The 13,935-nt window shown below is 40.3% G+C and overlaps 1 protein-coding gene across 1 annotated transcript in view; it reads left to right on the forward strand.

Moving 5' to 3' along the window:
* LOC147668100 (disintegrin and metalloproteinase domain-containing protein 12-like) overlaps positions 1 to 13,935 on the forward strand; it is a 1,153,841-nt gene that overhangs the window by 167,991 nt on the left and 971,915 nt on the right. Inside the window, exon 3 of the mRNA XM_086948784.1 lies at positions 8,759 to 8,835. Within this exon, the coding sequence (XP_086804910.1) occupies positions 8,759 to 8,835 (77 nt within the window). The remainder of the gene's footprint in view (positions 1 to 8,758; positions 8,836 to 13,935) is intronic.

Raw genomic sequence — 13,935 nt, forward strand, 5'->3', positions numbered from 1 at the left:
AGCCCAGATTCTCCCCTATTTCTATAGGATGTTGTTGTTGTGCAGTAGGTCCCTGTATTCCTAATCTTTTAAAGTAAACACGTGTACATATCCTCAGTGATATTTAATCCTGTTGGGGCCTTGGTGTTTAACAAGAGGATGTATTTCGTTTCGAGCTTCCTCAATCTGGTTTCTCTATCACCACCCCGTCTGTTGGTATTCAATCTGTCTATCACAAAGTAAGTTAATGATTTGTTATTACTTTGATGAACTTCGCGATAGTGGCGGGCAACAGGGTAGGTATTGTCGCCATTGGATATCGCTCTGAGATGTTGAATTTAGAGAGGCCTCTGTGGCTCAGATGGGCGCAAACAGCAGTCCATTTAAACCCAAATCCAAGTTTATGCCTGTTATGCCAAGGGGAAAATTATACATATATATCTATCTATCTATCTATATATCTATATATATATATATATATATATATATATATATATATATATATATATATATATATATATATATATATATATATATAGTAGAGCAAATTGCGCAAGCGCTTCGGGAGGGCTCACCGCTTCATCCGACCCTCCGGTCTGTGTTTGGCTCCTCAGCAATGTTTACAGTTTCCCTTGAGTTAAAAATTGAGTCCGACGCGTTTCGGGGCCAACAAACGCCCCTTCCTCATGGACTGTGCGCAGTTCATCACCATGTTCTCTTCACGCTAGTCAAACGCGTTTTTGTTTGAACAGCTGGCGTCGTCCTCCCTAAGTGGGTGGAGTTTGGCAACACCGGGACTCATGGTTGACGTAGTCCTGTGAAGAGAAAGAAAATAATGACCTTCAGTAGGTTGGCGTGTCTGCACTTTCATTTCTTGTCTTTAAAATCCTTAAGTAGGATGGGAGGGAAGCTGCGGGCATCACGTTGTATTCAAATGGATGTTGCGCTGACAGGCAAGTGTGATTGATCTTGCCTCAGTCTCTTAGGACAGGATACATGTTCCGCCATCAGAGTGGAGCTCCTTCCGCGACCAAGGCTGGCCGCCTGAATATAGTAGAGCAAATTGCGCAAGCGCTTCGGGAGGGCTCACCGCTTCATCCGACTCTCCGGTCTGTGTTTGGCTCCTCAGCAATGTTTACAGTTTCCCTTGAGTTAAAAATTGAGTCCGACGCGTTTCGGGGCCAACAAACGCCCCTTCCTCATGGACTGTGCGCAGTTCATCACCATGTTCTCTTCACGCTAGTCAAACGCGTTTTTGTTTGAACAGCTGGCGTTGTCCTCCCTAAGTGGGTGGAGTTTGACAACACCGGGACTCATGGTTGACGTAGTCCTGTGAAGAGAAAGAAAATAATGACCTTCAGTAGGTTGGCGTGTCTGCACTTTCATTTCTTGTCATTAAAATCCTTAAGTAGGATGGGAGGGAAGCTGCGGGCATCACGTTGTATTCAAATGGATGTTGCGCTGACAGGCAAGTGTGTTTGATCTTGCCTCAGTCTCTTAGGACAGGATACATTTTCCGCCATCAGAGTTGAGCTCCTTCCGCGACCAAGGCTGGCCGCCTATATATATATATATATACATATATATATATATATTTATTTATATATATATGTATATACAGATATATATATATATAGATATAGATAGATATATATATATATACAGGAACATTGTTTAAAGGCATCCGAGGAAGGCCGTTCCAGGCCGAAATGCATCATGCCGATTCTGCTAAATAAAAGCATCTCCAACGCTATCCCTGCTGTGGCCTCTGCTTCTTCGGTTTTGGGAGGAGTTCCAGTCATGTTGTGCGCGGTGTCCAGAAACGCGCTTCAGAGGCCCCGTTCTACTAAAAGGCCCGGGCTTTTCTGGTGTCTGCTACGGCAGTTCTCGTTGGTGCAAGGTATTGCAAAAGTCCCGGGTCTGCCTCCAAACACAGTAATATCCAGGGCGGCTGCATCGCAGGCCGTGACTTCACGTCGGATGGGAACCAGTACTGACTCCTTCATCCCTTACCTGGCGAACTCCTGTGAATGTGAGGTGAGAACGGAAAGGGGACCGGAGGAGGTGCTCAGCTTTTAATTCTCCTGTATTTTGACTTTGTTGGCCCTCGCAGACTCTGCCACAATTCGCCATTTCATTTGTGAACACCCCATAAGCAGCACTTACCTGGACAATGGATTCTGGGGCTTGTAGTTTCAACTACCTGCAAGCAGTGAGCGGGATTCAGAGGGGGTGTGGCGATCCTGAACCAATGACACAGTGGCAGGGGAAAGTACTTAGGGGTGAACCAGTCTACAGGAACATTGTTTAAAGGCATCCGAGGAAGGCCGTTCCAGGCCGAAATGCATCATGCCGATTCTGCTAAATAAAAGCATCTCCAACGCTATCCCCGCTGTGGCCTCTGCTTCTTCGGTTTTGGGAGGAGTTCCAGTTATATATATATATATATATATATATATATATATATATATATATATATATATATATATATATATATATATATATATATATATATATATATATATATATATATATATATATATATATATATATATATATATATATATATAAAAAACTAAACAAGGACTGCCTTGACACATTCCACAAATATACTTCTGGTCAAATACTGCAATGCTGAGTTAGTGACAGTTCGGTTCTGTTCTGTATATTTTGAAATCTTGAATTTAGAGAGGCCTCTGTGGCTCAGATGGGCGCAAACAGCAGTCCATTTAAACCCAAATCAAAGTTTATGCCTGTTATGCCAAGAGACTCGATAGATGTCTTTCATGATGTCGTTGTGGAAGATCTTAAACAACTACAATATAAGATCAAGCACAAGAAGCGATATAAAAGTCAACAAGAGGAGCAATATCTATCCTTAGTCTCAAAACTGAATAAAGACCACAAAAACATCGTCACCACTGCTGACAAGGGAGGCAATGTGGTTATTTGGCCTCAGGATGCCTACATTGAGGAGGCCATGAAACAACTAAATGACTCCTCGTGTTATATCAAATCCACAGGCAAGGATTACAATCCGGCCAAAGAATCACTTTTGAAATTGCTCCACAAATGGAAGAGGGAAAATATGATCTCAAAGCAAGAATTTGACTTCCTTTATGTGGAATTCCCTATAATACCAAGGCTTTACCTCCTGCCAAAGGTGCATAAACAAGTGACACCAGTACCTGGCCGACCGATCATCTTGGCCATTGGCAGAATGGTAGAACATGTTACCGAATATATTGACTATTTCCTACAGGACTTAGTAAAGAGTTTACCAACATATGTAAGGGATACGGGAGACTTCATTGCCAAGATCAAGGATATTCCGTGGAGTGATGATCTTTTATTGGTTACCCTAGACATTGAGTCGCTCTAAACCAGTATTGTACATACAACTGGTCTGATTGCATTAGAACATTTCCTTGATAAGAGACCTGTTGAATGCTATATGCATAATAAGATGATTTTAGAACTTACTGGTTGGTGTCTAAACAACAATTTCTTCTTATTTGGTAACAATATCTACATACAAAAACGAGGTGTGGCGATGGGGGCCTCTTTCTCCCCCAGCTACGCGTGCTTGCACGTAGGCTGGTGGGAGGAACAGGTCCTCATGCGCACCCATGGTGCAATGTACAATAAACATGTCATACAGTGGATAAGATTTATAGAAGATGTCTTTATTCTGTGGAGAGGAAATCTGGAAAGTGTCAATAATTTCCTTGCTTGCATTAACAACAACCAAGAAAACCTAAGATTCACTTCCAATGTGAGCGCTAACGAAGCTGAATTCTTAGATGTTAAACTATACATTAAAGATGGCCGTCTTGTCACTAAACTACATAGAAAGAAAACTGCTGGCAATAACATCTTACATGCCAGCAGTTCACATCCACGACACACTATTGATAATATTCCATTTGGGGAGTTGCTCAGGCTAAAACAAATTTGTAGCACTGACCTTGACCTACAGGCCTGTACAAATGAAGCCTTAGATAGATTCAGATGTAGGGGATACAAAGAGTCAGTCTTGAAAACTGCCATCCAGAAAACCAATGCTAGAACCCGTGAGTCTCTGTTCACTAACAGTGAATCAACTGCACCAACTGATTCAAGGGAGGAACAAACTCCCAGGCTTATCACTGGGTATAGTTAACAGGCCAGACAAATTAAGTCCATCATAAAACAGCGCTGGCCTGTTCTAAAAACAGATTTGGTTCTGGCCCCTAGGCTTCCAGACAACCCTGTAGTGACTTATCGGAGGGGACCCTCCTTTAAAACTCAGATCAGTCATGAATTCCCTGAGTTAGCCAAACAAGATGATTGGTTGAAATCCCGGCCGGGATTCAAGCGTTGCTCAACTTGCAGAGCATGTAAATTTGGAAAAAGCACTTCCCAATATTTGACACCGTTCAGTCTGATTGCCAAAAACATCAAGGGCACTTTCAATTGCAAAACAGATTTTGCTGTCTATATTCTGACATGCACCTGTGGCCTTAGATATGTGGGCAGCACGAAGCTATAGGTGCATGCCAGAATACTCCAGCATTTACGTGCCATCGTCAACAATGATGGGACGTATCCCGTTGCCAGACATTTCAAAGCAATACACAACAATAACTTGCAATGCTTGGAGTATTATGTCATTGCCTCTGTCCCTAAATCTAGACGGGGTGGCGATAGGGAAAAAATGCTCGGAAGACTTGAGTCACAATTCATCATTGAGTTAGACAGCAGATTTCCCAATGGATTGAACACAACGGAAGATTTACATGTTTTCTTATAACCAACCCTTGTTTATTGGTTTATTTATGGGATATCATCTGCTTTTCTTGCCTTTACCCTGTATATTTCATTATGAATTTTATTACACATGTTGTATATTATCCCTTTGTTCAGTATCACATGCACAATTGATTTTTCATTATTCATTGGTTATTGGATTCACATTACTTTTCCCATTTCAGTTTTGGGACACAGACATTAAGACAAATGTTTTAGTTTGTTTCCTCTGTTTGAATCATGTATGAGGAGTATTTTTTGGAGGTTGGGTGCAATTTGTTGCTTTATCCAAATAGATACAAACGTATTGTTGGTGCACTTCTAGTGCATTTATGCAGCGAATCGAGTGATTGCAAAAGACTAAAACACAGATGATATTTTTGTATGGACATATGCCCGGCATCAGGTTCTATGAATTGAGAAGCCTAGATGATTTTAACATGAAATTATTTATAAATATTTATATTTATTTAGATGCTATGTTTGCACAGAATATGTTGCATTATTTGCACAATTGCATTTGCACTCTATCTATGCGCATTGCACTTTATTATGGCATATGACTATCAGTTATACTATGTCTCTTTTTTAGCAATCCATTATACAAGCGCATTCATGCGGATATCATGTGTCATTTTAAATGGATACTGACAACAGTTGTCTGATATAAAATCTAAACAATATAAAACATGACAACACAAAAAAGGAAATGTATGTACAAATTTGACACAACAAAATTTAAATAGCACAATAATACCTCCTTTTACTCAATTGTGTATATATATCAAATTGTGGTTTGGAAAACAGACTATCTATGTCAGTTATATGTAGTGTGTCCTCAGTTTTTATTTTCTAATCACATGGTGTTGCAAATGAAAAAAATCACTAATTGAATTCGTGCACTGTACCCTTTAAAAGGGATGTTCCTTCATTTTCCTGACGTTCTGTGACCAAGGGCGGACGCCCGAAACGCTTCAGATTTGGTGAACTTACCTTTTCAATAAAACTTGCCGAATGAAGACTGGGACTCGCGTGGTTTTTCCTCGCTGCTACCTTGCTGGTGGTTTTGTGGTGAGAGACTACTGTTGGTGTATATATTTATTTATATGGCCGTGGAGAGGAGAACCAACTTCTTTCCAGGAGGAAAAGCGACCAGGAAGAGAAGAGCCCAGTAGGTGAAAACCATTTTCATCTTTTCAGAGCGCTCACTACCAGGAGCAAACGGAGCACACAGACTTTAACTTCGACCCAAATGAAGGGCAAATAATCAATTGCTGAACTTGTCAAGGGGACGGAGCCCACTCAGGGCATCACACTGGCTTTCACTGCTAAGAAGGACTACTAGTACCAGTATGCCTCGGCATGTGCCGGGACCACGTGGTTTCCTCTGCAGCAATAATAGGCTGTCAGCGCAGCAGTGAAAAGAATCCTCCCTTTGATGGCACAAATCCATGAGGAAGGGGCGTGTATTGCCTTGAAACGCGTCGGAATCGAATTTTAACCAAAGAAGCGCAGGAATGTGTGCAGCGAGAGGCGTCTAAAGCTGGAAGGCAGGCGGTGTGCAGTGTTCCCTCTCAAAGCTCGAGGGCTTTGCTCATTCATATATATATATATATATATATATATATATATATATATATATATATATATATATATATATATATATATATATATATATATATATATATATATATATATATATATATATATATATATATATATATATATATATATATCCTACTGGCGATAGCCAGTAGGTATATATAGTTAGGGTTTTTTTCCTATGGGACTTTTGAAAATTCTATGTCTAATAACTTTGGCGTTTGTGGACGGAATCGGCTGAAATTTTCAGGAAAATGGCACATTTTGTTTCTGAGCAGCCCCTGAAAATTTGGGGGGGTTTCGTCAAGGGGGGCCGAGAAAAAAGGGGGGTCCCAAAACGCGTTTTTCCCATGTTAATTTCCATAGGGCGTTTGGCCTCACTTTTAGCTCGAACGGCTGAATGGATTTGCACGAAACTTGGCAAAATTGTAGGGACTGTTAGCCCGATGTGCCTTTGCTGGGTCTCAATATATGTGCTCCAGTGGATTTTGAGAAATTAACGTTTTAAAAAATGTATACATCTGTGACAGCGTCCTGGATAGCGCACCAGTTCGCGTACTTTTCGCGTAACGGAGCTTTGCGAAGCGAAGCTGATTGGCTGTCCGGTGTCTGTCAACATTCTAAACAGTCCGGAGCAGCCGCCATCTTGTCTCTCGGTAGGATCGAGAGACAAGAGGAGGCGAAAACGAAGGGGGAAATGAAGGAAAGGGGGCAAGGTAGACCTCTTCTGACCCCCTAGGATTGATGAGGGGGATATTAAAGTGCCCCGCGGGGCCAAAAAAAAAAAAAAAATTGCGATTTTTTGTCGTAGAGGCGCAAATCAGTACGTGAACCGGGCAGCTAACCCGGCAGCTAACCGGCAGTGTAACGGGAGTCTGAGGAGAAGCTGAATGGGTGTCAACATTGTAAACAGTCTGGAGCGGCCGCCATCTTGTTTCTCGGTAGGATCGAGAGACAAGAGGTGGTGAAAAACAAAGGGGGAAATGAAGGAAAGGGGGCAAGGTAGACCCCTCCTGACCCCCTAGGATTGATGAGGGGCATATTAAAGTGGCCCGCGGGGCAAAAAAAAAAAAAAATTGCGATTTTTTGCGGTAGAGGCGCGTCCCGGTACGCGAACCGGGCAGCTAACTGGGCAGCTAACCGGCAGCGTAACGGGAGTCTGAGGAGAAGCTGATTGGCTGTCAACATTGTAAACAGTCCGGAGCGGCCGCCATCTTGTCTCTCGGTAGGATCGAGAGACAAGAGGTGGTGAAAAACGAAGTGGGAAATGAAGGAGAGGGGGCAAGGTAGACCCCTCCTGACCCCCTAGGATTGATGAGGGGTGCAATGCTGAGTTAGTGACAGTTCAAGATGTCATCAGTAATGTCATCAGTGATGTCAACAGTGATGTCACTGACCATGTCATGAATGATGTAATATGTGACATCATCAGCAGTGGATTGCGGGTGCGCGATATATAGTTAGCGCAACTAACTATATATGCGAATTTCAATGGTTTTATGCGAGTAAAATAAGGTTTTGTAAATGCTAATCCCTAACTATATATGGTCTATAACCTATGGTTTTTTCAGTGAATTTTCAAGGTTTTGTAAATGCTAATTCCTAACTATATATGGTCTATAACCAATGGTTTTTTCAATGAATATATATATGTATATACAGATATATACATATATATATATATATATATATATATATATATATATATATATATATAGATGTATGTATGTATATATATATATATATAGATATAGATATAGATATAGATATAGATATAGATATAGATAGATATATATATAGGGATTAAAAAAACTAAACAAGGACTGCCTTGACACATTCCACAAATATACTTCTGGTCAAATACTGCAATGCTGAGTTAGTGACAGTTCGGTTATGTTCTGTATATGTTGAAATCTTGAATTTAACTGTGATCTTATTCTGTGTTGTGCACATGAAAACAAACGTGTTATAGACATAAACTGTTGCCTAGGCGCATGATTTATCTTCAGCGATAATAATTTCCCTAGCATGAATGACTTGTAACAACAAGACTACCTTTGTGTCAACTTCAACTTCTGTATTTTGAACGACTCCTGTTATTTGATTTAAAATTTGTATTATTTATTGCGCCTTACATTCAGCATTACAAGCAGTACTATAGCTATTGGTATATGGCTCTATATCTTCATTATTCCAGAGTTAGTCAATTTACAAAAGCATAATATGTATTCATAGCACGTTATTTAGTTTTCTCTGTGCGAAAGCAATGATTTTTCTGCATTAGTACTTTAGTGAGTTCCCAGTTTTGCGTTTTAGATTGATTATGATTGTATGATAACAATTTCATGTGAACTTGGCCGTTCAGATCTCCCATTATGTTCAATTTTAGGAACACTGCTACTACCATGGAACTGTACAGACATATCCCGATTCTGCAGCTAGCTTCAGCACTTGTTCAGGGCTCAGGTAAGTGCTACAACACTCCCTAAAATGTTATGTCACGTGATCCAACACAGCTAGACACATGTAGCTATGTTGAAAAGTACAGGCAAAAAGTAGAAACTGTATAATAATTGTGAACTAAAGAGCACTCACAATGAAAGTGGTTCCAAATAAAATTGACTCATCATCTAAATGGCAGAACGACTACTAGTAAACTAACTGTATGTATGATACAACCTTTCCATTGCTGTGCATTGTATGTAGGTGATTCTTTTGACAGAGAAATCACTGCCCTTGTGGACGTCAATGAAGGAATAGTGGACCATCAGTAATGTGGTTTAAGGTTACGAAGACACTGACCACATTCATATCAGCCCGATTCACAAATCATTCTGCACACCTCAATTGATCTTAGGTGAGCAAAATGTTCACTTCACGTATGAACATTCCTATTCCAGATACACAGACTGAGTATTGAAGTATTTTTATTTCCATGTTTTAATACTAGATTTTGCAGGATGCAAAATATACCTGAGGGGCACCTTAGCCTTGCCTCTGGGAGAAGATTACAATGATTAAAATGTTACTTGTTTGTGATATGTTAAACTGAGAAGTATATGTTGTCCTAACAAGTTTTACGCTTCACATTAATATGAAAGTGGACGATTTAAGTACAAGCTAAAATACAGACTCAACTTGTGTACGTAATCCACTAGTTTCAACTGCCAGGAAACCTCCTTAGTAACACCTAGGGTGAGTGATTAACCATACAAGTTACTGCCAAAATCTAGAAGATTGAAGAATAAACATTGATTATAGCTTTTTACAGCCAACTGAGTTTGAGTCGATCTGATAGATGAAATATCAATTTGAAGCTACTAAATTACGCACACAATTTGGACTCGAACACTTCTAGTTGTGATAGTGAGATGGAATATTACACTATATGTTGTTTTTTTTCTCTATGTTGTACGTTTTTAGTATGGAAATTGTTGTGTGGTCTACACAGATCATGATGAAGGACATTCCACTTGGACTCTCATGACCAGTGATCTGATTTAATGTATGATAATAATCACACATGATAAAAACCAACACTGACGTGTACATAATTTGTCATCTGCAATAATGATTATGAAATGTGCCCCTGAAATGGGGCATACCATGCAGATTCTTGTGCTTACTAGACCAAAATCTGTTTCTCCCGATATTTATTCAGCATTTCCCCCTGAAAAATATAGGCAGATTTGACTTGTCGAAACATTTGCAGCAGATGAGATTTTTATCGCACCCACAGTGAGAACCAGTGCAACAGAAACCAGAACATTCTGGTATGTGGTAACCTAAGTTACCACACTCATTGGAAATTACTGAGCCACTCCTAATAAGGACCATAGGTATGGCTAGGAATGAAAAAGATCACATCATCTCTCCACTGCTTTGTGATGCTTGGTGTACACTGAAAAGATTCATCACAAGAATACAAATGGCTAGGAAGAGTATTCCTGCAGCAAGAGTGTTTTGCTAATTACAGTATGGTGGGTGACAATATTTGCCATCGATACATTCTGACTGATATATGTACCCAATTAAATATTTCAGGAATGGAGTCACTGGAGCAAGTTTAGGAGCAGTCTGGCTACTATATCCTAAATCATTCCGACATTTTTTAGCAACACTTTAGGATACCTTTAGTGAAAGTTGCCATTGTTGATTTGAGAACCACGTAATGCCATTGCAGATGTGATTGTCAGATATTTAAGACATTACAAGATTCTCCACAGCTGTTTATTGTGGGTAAGGCATGCCGAACTGAGGGCATAAATTTGACCAAGAGAATGCTAGGTTTGAGTCAAATTTGAAACACTGAGGCTGTGCAACACTTGGATGGGTTTAGAACAGCGCATCTTCCTCCAGACAGAAATGTCAATTATTGAGGCTGTCTTGACCCACAATCATCACATCAGTCTTGTCAGTTATAGAGCTCTATGTCATTCAGACTCTAACCTCAACCATGCATCTGTGGAAATTCTGTAATTCCCAGGTCATTTCCCATAAAGAGGATTATCTGAGCATTCTCTTCATAGATATAAAAATAAAAGCCACAGTACCAGAACAAGACTCAGCACACACTTTTGAATAAAACGGTTTATTGAACTGAGCCTAAAAGATACATCAGAAGAATCGCTTTTGGCTTTGGAGATTTATTGAGATAGTAGTACTTCCAGTCTCCTTCCAGAGGAAGTCTGCCAGTACCGTTGGATTACAAAATTCCCAAATGTATAGTTAGTAACAGCTTTGCGGTCATACCTCCAAAATAGGTGGCCACCCACGAATCGGCAGTTGTGCCGATATTCACATATGTCTTGCAGGACCCCCACCCTGGTATTCAAATGTACTTCATTCAAGGGTAGCAATGCTTTTCTGCTGTGGGACTGTGAAGGAACAAGAACAAATTCAATAACATTTAAATGCTAAAATGCTCATTTCTGTCACATTTCCCCATGCAGAATTCCTACCTGATTGCTTTGTTTTATCTTCACAATACTGCAATAAAAATAAGTTGTTGTATTTGTTTCATATTACCACTGAAGGTTAGCTTTGAAGGGACATTCGCTAGCCAATAGGCTAATTACTTCTCTTACTCTATCTCCTCCTACTTTGTGGTTTATTCTCATTCAGGCATTTTCTGCTCCACGTCATGTTGGCATGCATGGTTGCAACTCCCTTTTGAATTTTGCCAACTTCATGGCCAGCAACACAGTAGGTGCCTTGTGTTTCAGAGAACCAGTAGTGTGGCTGCTTCAGTGAGCTGAAGTCATGCCAAAAGCAAGGCCACCCGTGTTTATCCACATCAGAACATCTCCAGTGGCAGGTGTTGGTAGAATCTAGTCCCCACTACCCCACTAAAGGCTATACATATGAATATCTTTTTACCCCTCTGCTAACCTAGAGCTAAACATATTGAGGGTAAAAAAAAAAAGTATTTTTCCATTCCATTGCGCAGAGTGGTCTTTCATGTCTGGACCTCAAGAAAGACGAGGTGCTAGTTAAGGTCATGCTGCTCAATGCAACATTGAGGGTAAATATGGAGTATGTGTGACATGGTTAAGAACTACTCTCTTGATATAGGGTGGTCTGGAGAAGACTATTCCCTTATTACTGCTTAACTATTACCTGGGGACTTTAAAACTCACTGGCGGGATCAGCAAAAGTGCACTGACAGAAGTGTAGCCTTTAAAGTTTATCAAGTTCTGGTCTAATAGAGGAAGTGCCCCTATTATGGCTGGACTTGGAATCAATTGCCTTTTCATACAAGACTTAAAACGCGCCAGCCTTTTTTCTGGTGTTCTACCACCCCCTAAGAATTTTCAAAATAGGGATATTTTCTGATTCCTTTTCTCAAGCAATCATTATCTGTGGCTTGTGTTCTGGTTTCAATCTTATAACAGACCTAGCAGTCTCCAAGTGGGGACTAAATGTGATTTTCTCATCAAGTGAGCATCTTACGGTGATCAACCATTTGCCTCTGGTCTCAACGAGTCACTAAGACCTCTCCTTCACACAAATCATACTGGAATACACCCCACAGGAGACTGTAAGTTGCAGGCTATGGAATAGAGATTAGAAATAGCTTGATCTTGCTTCTATCAATTGCTGTTTGCACCATTTCCTCCATCATGTTAGACCATTAGATGATAATACTGACCAAATGTCCTCTGAAGGAATTAAATAATGGCATATCTGAAACCTTTAACAGTACTCCCTCAATGCAAAATATGAACAAAGGGTGCTAGAAAATAACTTTTAATGTGAGTTGAAATCAGTTTATGTTGCGAGACATTAAGACTATAAAATATGAATAAAGATGACCAAAAAGCGTTCTTTCTCCTGCTAGGTCGCCATTGTCCTGATGTCTTGAAAGAGCTATTTAGTATCATCTTAGAGCAAAACATGCCTGCTGCTCTACAATAAATGTTCTTTATTTTATTTTATTTATTTTATTTTCAAAGTTTTATATAGCACGAACAAGATCTTTGCAGATATCAGAGCGCTTTACAGAAAGAAGGGGTAAGGGAAACAAGAGGGTGATTGAGCCGACTTTTTGTTACAATAATGGTAATAAGTAGTACGTGAGTAACACAATCTGATAAGGGGCAACTCCAGAACTTTGGATCTCTAAAGTGTCCCCCATAAGGGCTGGGTGGGGGTTATCCCATTGCTGCTGTTCTTAATTTATAACATTTTTCAAAATGCCAGGTCCCTAGGAGACCACTGAAGCTTCTACTACCAACTAGAACTACCAACACTGCCACATGCCAGTATGAACAATCCGTGCTAAACATCACATAAATGTGGCCGTTTGGACAATTCCAGGCCACACAAAGCAGTAAGAATGGCCTGAACATGCTAGAATTATATTCTTCATGTTTATTTCATTTTTAAACTGATGTTCTCTCCTATAAAATGGACAGTCATCACCACCATGTGGCCTGAGAATCAGAATGGGGAATAGTCCACTATTTTCATTGATAAACAGATTGTATCACATATTGAAGAGGAAACTACCTCTTATCCAACTGAACATTCTGATAAGATGAGCCTTCCAACGGCTGGGTCCTGCTGAGACAGTTTCTAATTCCAAGCTGTGGGCCTGATTCACAAATGTAAACTTACACCTTTGTGTAACTTTACATTTGTTTTGGAATTCACAAAGTTCATTTTAATTGTAAGTTTACGAGTGCGGAGACTCCGCAGTCGGAGCGGAGACCTCCACACATATAAAGATAAAGCATGCCTATCTTTTTATATGAGGAGTTCTCCGTTCCGACTGCAGAGTCTCTGCACTCGTGAACTTACTCTTAAAAGGCAATGTAATTTATTCAGCGGCAGCCAACACAGGTCGGAGGTAGGGGAGCGGGGGCCAGAGAGGGGGAGCAAGCAGGATGGGGGATGCGGGGGGAAGCAGGAATAAAAAATAAAAAATAAAGAGCAATCTCTCCGCTTCCTCGGCTCCATTTTTCTCCTTCGCTTGTCCTCAACAGGAAGCACACCCAGGCTTTCAGTCAGCCAATCACAATGCTGCCATTAGCAGCGGTGTGATTGGTCTGAGTACCATGTTTT

The sequence above is a fragment of the Lissotriton vulgaris genome, unplaced genomic scaffold, assembly GCF_964263255.1.
Source record: "Lissotriton vulgaris unplaced genomic scaffold, aLisVul1.2 SCAFFOLD_378, whole genome shotgun sequence".
Classification (NCBI taxonomy): Eukaryota; Metazoa; Chordata; class Amphibia; order Caudata; family Salamandridae; genus Lissotriton; species Lissotriton vulgaris.